Here is a 7,814-nt window from a genome sequence, read left to right as displayed (position 1 = left end):
CTCAAATTTTAGCCCGTCGAGCCTTGGCACGACTCACATAGATGGGCCGAGCTTGGGCCAGCATAGCCCAATTAAGCCCAATCTGTTTAATTTCTTTAATTTAGTAAGATATCGACTTTACATTGTTGTTATATTTGGAGTTTGTGTAGTTAAATAATGCTACAATTGTTTAATATCTTTAATTTAGTAAGCTATGAACTTTATATCGTTGTAATATTTTGATTTTATGTGGTCAAATATACGGACCGGACTTGAACCGGCATGACCCAACGAAGGTATAACGTGGTTTCGGGCTAGCCTGAGCCACTGTTTTTACACTTCGGACTGATATAGCACGAACCAAAAGTTTTTTAGGCTTTCCTGTACAAACTTGTTTGGCACGAAGCACGATGAGCCATACATAGATATACCTGAAACCCTTAGCAGATATTCGATTCCAAGATACCCTGCCATCCTTGTAAAGCAAGACGGCCTACTAACTAGGTCAATCACAATTATCGGTCTTTAATTGATAGAAAAAGTCTACATGCTCCTCATAATGGCGCCTTGGAAGGAGTACCTGCATGGGACCAATGGAAAATGTTTCAGATTACAGAAATTTCTAAAATGCGATGTTTTTTCATGGTCGCACATGCATGGAGATACCTGGAAGGCGCGGGTACTTTTTTGGAGTGGCACGTTCTTTGACGTATAGAACAGCTGTTCGTTGACCATGAGGTCCCATTGATTCAACTGAGAACAGAAAAAGGTTTACCATGTTACCAGCTTTATGTTTATTGCAACCTGAAAGGCTGGAAAAGATGTTGCAGCAAAATAATGGAGTACAGTAATGACCACAACTGCACAGGGATAGGTCAACATTTGTGTTTCACTTCAACCAACATAATCGTATGATATATTACCTCTATTCTCAAATATTTGTCGCTAGTTTATTTTTAAAATAAAATATAACAAATAAAAAAGAACGGAGGGAGTATTTTTTTTTCTCTCGAACACTAGCATTGGGTATCCCATTCCAGAATTTACAGATGAAATGACAAATAAAAGGCATAAAAATGCAAAGCAGCAATAGTATCGCATGACGTTGAAAGTACATAGGCAAGTTATTATAACTCAGAAATAACTCACTAAAGAAAGCCATCGCTTAGTCAAACAGGAGTGGAAATCGCTATAGACAACATGAGCTAGTATTAACTCAGCTACTTATTTATTTATTTTGGTCTGTAGAACACTCAGGGGGTGTTTGGGAACAAAGTTTTTCTGCAGTTTTGGAAGAATACTGCAGTATTCTCAAATACTGCAGTATTATATACATAATGGTGTTTGGCAAGCTGGGTAAAATCTCTGTTTTCAAAACTGAAGTATTGCAAATACTATAGTTGTTTTAAGGCATTCTAAACTTAGCTCTGGACCTCAGTTTTCAAAACTGCGGTATTATAAACTACGGTATTGTCATAACTAAAGTATAGTATAGTATTTCAAAAACTGTAGTTTTCAAAAACTTTGTTCCCAAACAGGGCCTCAAATTTTATGATATTTTTGTGTAGGAACCTTTTTGCCTGCAGGACCCTCATTTTGTCTGTAGAAGACTAAATAGAGTCCTATGGACTTATGGAGTTTTTTTTCTGAAGCATGTTGTGGACACTAATTCATATTTTATCAGTGTCCTATGACCACCACTGCCCTTTTTGTCACAGAGAAAGTGAGAATAAAATTGCAAGAACACAAATATGAAATATCCTTTAGCACACTTAAAAAAGTAGGAGACAATACCATTACATAACTCAAGCATTGAAGCACCCAATTTCTTTATTGCACCTTCTGCATTTCTGACTTCTTCCTGTACAAAAAAGATGTGAAATTAAACAAAATTGCTGAATCCAATTCTGAAAGCAACAAATATTTTCAGAAAATATGTGGATAAGTGTTTGCAGTGTACAACAGCACCACATCTAGTAAGACAAGAAAATCCATTCAAGACTTACATGGGGATCATGTCCTTTTGCAGCTATAAACAAACCACCAATGCGAACCAATGGGATGCAGTACTCCGCTGCAAAAGAAAGCTCTAGATAATTTGCTAAAACAGGTCTTGTAATACAAATTCAAATATCGCATACCTAGAACTTTCAGTTCAGCAACGGCTCTTGCAGCTACTATATCATAACTTTCTCTGAAATCAAGACTTTGGCCAACTTTCTGTCCTATAAAGCCATGTAAAGAAAATAGTCATTTTTAACAATGAAGATACCAGATAGATTCTTCTGCAAGTAACATAACAACAATGTAAACATGACATGGCAAGTTTCATGGTAGGCAAGAAATGTCTCTAAAAAAATCAATCACCAGGAAACAAATAGAAGCATATGAGGGAGAAATGAAACTCCTCCCATATATAAGGTGAGCACTATGCTCCCCGTATACTTTAATTACGTCATTTCTTTGCGATATTACTCCTGTTTAAGTTCCATAACTTGATAATAATGTGTATTATGATAGTATAAATATTAAAAAATCAAAAAGGGAAAAAACATTAAATAACTTAGTTATAGTGTATAGGGGAGTTGTATAGGGGAATGGTTAGTGGCACCCTGTACGTTAGGAGAGTATCTTTTAGAGGATGTAGTAAAATATAATAGAAAGTACAAATAGGAGGGAGATATATGGGGGAATGTATGGAGACAGTCTAATAACTATAGTAGAATCAACACAGCAACGATAACAAAGCATGTAAACAAGTTGAGGTAAACTAGAGTTGAAATCCAACAAAAGCCACAACCCACAAGTCAAGGTTCAGGCACATGGATAATTGTTCCATGCACTCTTATTCAAAGCTAAATCTTTGAGTATATTTTATACTTTGAAGTCTTCTTTTAGAGAAGATATCTGGTGCACATTGAGTTTGGTGCATATATTAAATCATCACCACTCATCTCAGATCTAACATCTTTGGTTGCTTGTTATATTTTACAAATAACACCTTCCACCACTACACTCCACCACTTCAGATGATGTACTTTGTAAAATATATAGAGCAACCAGAGACGTTAAATCTGAGATAGATGGTGACGATTTAATACGTGCACCAGGAATGTTCTTCTTTTATTGTCTTTTCCCATGTCAACTTTGGTCTTCTCCCTCTCTTCCCATTACTATCGCACCTTAGGATCCAACTCACGCTAGTCCCTCTAGAGGTCTATGTTGTACATATCCAAACCATCTCAACCGGTGTTGGACAATCTTTCTTCAATTGATGATACTCCTAACCTATCATGTATACCATCATTACGGATATACCTTCATGTATATCATAAAGAAATCATTAACGGTATACCTTTTGATCCACCATTTCTTCACTTGTATCAAGTCCAAATAACCATTGTTCCCTATTGGTGTATGTATTAATTTGGCTTCATCAATTCTAAACTTCTTTAACGTATATTTCATATATGTTCCTTGACTCACGAATGTACCATTGTTAATTTGCTTGATTTGGATTTCAAGAAAATAATTAAGCTCTCCAATTATCGACACCTCAAATTCATGAGCCACCATTTCTTCAAACTCTTCACAAAATTCTTGATTTCTTGAAACAAAAATGGTATCATCAACATATACTTGACATACAAATAACACACTTGTTTTTTGTGGTGAAGAGTGTTGTATCAACCTCACCCATCTTGAACCATTTTTAGAGTAAAAACTTTCTTAACCTCTCATACCATGCTCTAGGTGCTTGTTTTAACTCACATAATGATTTCTTGAGTTTGTACACATGGTTAAGTTTCTTGCAATTTTCAAACCAGATGGTTGTTCTACAAATACTAGTTCATTGATATATCTATTGAGAAATACACCATTGACATCCATTTGATATATCTTAATGTCATGAGCATATGCATATGGCAATAATATTCTTATTGCTTCTAATCTTGCATCTAGACATAAATTTCTCCAAAGTCAAGACCTTCAACTTGGGTGTAAACTAGTCTTGCTTTGTTTCATACTATACTATAATGTCATTTTCACTTTGTTTGTTCTTAAAGGCCTACTTGGTGTCAATCACGTTATGTTTCTTGGGCCTTTAAAATAATTCCTAAACTTCATTTCTAGTGAAATTATTGAGTTCTTCGTGAATGTCATTAACCCAATCACAATCCAATAATGCATCTTGAATCTTGGTTGGCTCAATGGACAACACAAATGAGTAGTGCTTACAAAAGATGCTAGTCTTGATCTTGTTTGAACACTTCTTAAATCTCCAACTTTTGATCCAAAGGATAATCTTGCAATTGTGAACGTTTGGATTACTTGATCTTGAGCACTAGATATTGATCATTATTTAGCACATTTGAAGGAGCAAATATATGATCTCTTCATCTTCTATCACTTCCCTTGGCCTCATATCATCAATTGACATGTTATTTATTGTATTATTGAGTTGGATGCCTCTCATATTATCTAAATTATCATCTTCATTTTGAGATCCAGTAGATTCATCAAACTCAACATTATGAACTTCTTCAACTATACCAAGGATTTTTTGTTGAACATCATATAAGCTTCGCTTGAAATAGAATATCCAAGGAGAAAAACCTTCATCACACTTCTTTTCAACTTGCTTAATCTAGTGTCTTTATTGAGAATATATCATTTGCAACCAAAGACTCTAAAATAAGCAAAAGCATGTAACCGCACACCTAATCTAGTAGATAAGAGTGATAAGTTAAGGAGTAATCAAGGCCCCAGAAACCAATCGATCGAATAAAGATTGATTTTGTATGTATTGGTTGTCGGAGACATAATATATGCTCAAATATTTACTTGACCTGACTTAACAATCATAACTAGGATGGTTGTCATGTTTCCGAATAATTCAAGAACAGGAAATCGTTAAGGAAGTCTTGTGACATTGGAAGGGACAAAAGGCCTTATGTTAACATATAGAAAATCGAGTAGCCTGAAGATTATAGGATACTTAGACTCAGATTATGCGGGATGTGAATAAGATAGAAAGTCCACACTAAGTTAAATATTCACACCTACAGGAGAAGTAATATCATGGAAAAGCTTAAAACAAACTATCACTGTATCATTGACAATGTATACTGAGTTTGTTGCATGTTATGAGGCAACAAGATAGGCTATGTGGTTGAAGAAGTTTATACCGCTTTGAAAGTTGTAAACAACAAAACAAAACCACTAACTACTAAAGTTATATTGTGATAATGAACCGACAATATTTTACTCCTATAAGGCTATCTCCAACAATTTACTCATCTTCATCTCTCATTTCAAACTCCACTCTGTAACATGTGCAGTCTACAATGCAAAACAGTGTTTTGCGCGGTCATATGCATGATCTGCTGACCATAGACTAACAAGTCAAGGGATGCTACCAAGCGCATTGACATCAAGAATTATATTGTAAAAGAGAAAGGATCAAAACAATCAAACTTGAACATATAAACACATAGCAAATGTTCGTGGATCCGCTGACTAAAGGGCTTTCACCCAGACCCAGCATGTTTAGAAAACATGTAGCTGACATGTGTTAATGCAACATCTATGGTTCTGAATTAAGGGGCCATCAATACAACCATCTCCCTAAAAAAAGTACTTTGCTTGAAGATAAAAAGGTGTACTATAATCACTAAGTTCAGTGGCGCATGACTAGCTGTTGTAACACTTTAGTCTTGTTGTACTAATCTATTGAGAAGTAGAAACTTTAAGTTAAAACATTAAGCGGTTAAGAAATTAAGTTCTAAGTATTCGCGACTGAGCATGGTATCAAGGAGGAGAATGTTGGGTTGATCCAACTCAACTCGGTCAGGGGACTGGACAACACACGTGCCCTGATCGAGGGCACAACAACCTCTTGATTATGGCCTCCCTCACATCTCATAAATAAATAATGAAAGGACCGGCACACGAACCAATATTTGCTGTACTGCTCACCAAAGGTGAAGGTACGGAATAGTGGGTGCACATGCACCCACGAAAATTTATAAAAACTAGTGAAACAAACTAGATTTTCACCATATATGCACCATCTACAAGATATTACCATTTACCCTCAAGGCATGTGCACCCTCCTCTGATTCCCTCTAGCTTCGCCACTGCCCCCACCCACACACATCGAGATCCGATCTAATCTCTATGCGGCTAATGAAGGGAAGGCCACCACCTCTGCTATACCAGAGCCACCATCGTCATCGACACCGGACTCTGACCTCCATACGGCGAACTTCCAACTCCGAAGTTATACTCCCTATTCTATAGTTCTAATGGCTAGGAACTAGGATTAAGGTCACAGAAAGCTAAGAAATCAAACATGGAACTGAGATATATTCTACACTATGCATTTTATCCTTCCTTTTATATGGACTGTAGGTATGTAGCCCATTATGGGTTATTTGGGCGCTTATATAGTGGTCCTAGGCATGATGAATCACCAACTCCGTCCCTGATTTGACAGACTAATAAGAATAGTATTTCACAGCATAATAGCATATGCTAAGCTAAAAACCATCTTACCTCAGCTCGGTCACACACCACATCCACATTTGACAAGTTCATGGCTTCAACAGCATGCTCCAAGAACGTGCACCGCTTCCGCATCGACTCCAACAGCGTAAACTTCCAGCCTGAAACCGTGAAAACAACTCGAGATTGCAATAGCCAAATCAGCCACGAATCGTTTTCCCAGCCACATCACAAACTAATAAGGGCTTGTTCGGTTAGCTCTCAATCCATGTGGATTGAGTGGGATTGGATGAGTTTGAATCCCAAACAAGTCAAACTTCTTCTTAATTTTTTCTAATCCCATCCAATCCATATGTGTATTGGGAATAGCCGAACAAGCCCTAAAATGGAAAAGTGGGGTGTTTACTCGGCCGCGCAACGGCAAGGATCAGACCCGGGAGCCCAGCGCCAGAGCCGACGTCAATAAGCCTGACTCCGTCGATAGCGCCACCAGCGGAGGTGGAACGGCCGCGGTACACACGCTCCAGCGGGGGCAGCATGGCGAGAGAGTCGGCCACGTGGCGCGCCATGACCTCGGCCTCGTCGGTGACGGCGGTGAGGTTCATTCTCTGAACATATTCGAGAGAGTGAGAGGGGCACACGCAGGGCAGCGCGTCGCCGTGGGAAACATTCCGTGCCTAGGAATGTCAGATGTGATAGCCGAGGAGCTCAGGGATTCGGGTCACTGACCTGGTTCCATTCAAGGAGAGTGTCCACGTAGACGGTGATCTGGCGCTGCTGCGGCGGCGAGAGGGAGGAGGTGGCGGCCGCGGAGGAGGAGGATACGACGGTCGTGGTGGCCCGGAGGTTGAGGAGGTGGTGACCCGTCCAGTGGCGTCGGCCGAGGAGGAGGCTAGGGAGGAGAACGCCGCGGCCGGTGGCGGTGCTGCAGCAGCAGCAGAGCGACATCTCTCTCTCTCGCGGCGGCGGCGGCGGCGGCCACAAGCACGCGGCGGGGCCTGGGAATTGGGATGGGGTTTGTGATGTGGATTAGTGTGGATACTGTTTTTACATAGAAGCGTATTGCTCACAAGGTTTATCAGACGCCCCGCAGGCGAATTAAGTCGCATCAAGTCGCAGCTAAACGCTTTGTTTCTGCTCTCTGGCTTCCATTTATCTCTTCTCTCGACTCGGTTCTTATGTCTCGTCTGTATGTACAGTAATATTTAATACAGAGACTTTTAGGGGTGTTTGGTTTAGGGTTTTGGTTTAAAGAATCACTCCATCCAAGATAAGGTAATGCATCATTATTTTATTCCTCAAATTTGGTAGGATGATCCAATTCCTAA

At 39.1% G+C, this 7,814-nt stretch overlaps 1 protein-coding gene across 2 annotated transcripts; it reads right to left on the bottom strand.

Moving 5' to 3' along the window:
- Positions 1–274: 274 nt before the first annotated feature.
- On the bottom strand, positions 275–7,577 carry LOC100277897 (uncharacterized). 2 transcript variants are annotated; one of them, XM_035959509.1, is made up of 8 exons: positions 7,216–7,577; positions 6,920–7,094; positions 6,538–6,647; positions 2,121–2,199; positions 1,986–2,053; positions 1,774–1,840; positions 646–732; positions 275–559 (listed from the first exon to the last, which is right to left on the bottom strand). In XM_035959509.1, exons 1-8 carry the CDS (start codon positions 7,432–7,434, stop codon positions 534–536), a joined length of 831 nt encoding a protein of 276 aa, XP_035815402.1. In that variant the 5' UTR covers positions 7,435–7,577; the 3' UTR covers positions 275–533.
- Between the last annotated feature and the right edge of the window lie 237 nt (positions 7,578–7,814).

Source organism: Zea mays, chromosome 6 (genome assembly GCF_902167145.1).
Source record: "Zea mays cultivar B73 chromosome 6, Zm-B73-REFERENCE-NAM-5.0, whole genome shotgun sequence".
Classification (NCBI taxonomy): domain Eukaryota; kingdom Viridiplantae; phylum Streptophyta; class Magnoliopsida; order Poales; family Poaceae; genus Zea; species Zea mays.
Note: the sequence above shows the minus strand (reverse complement) of the source record. Positions and strands in the feature narration are given on the sequence as shown.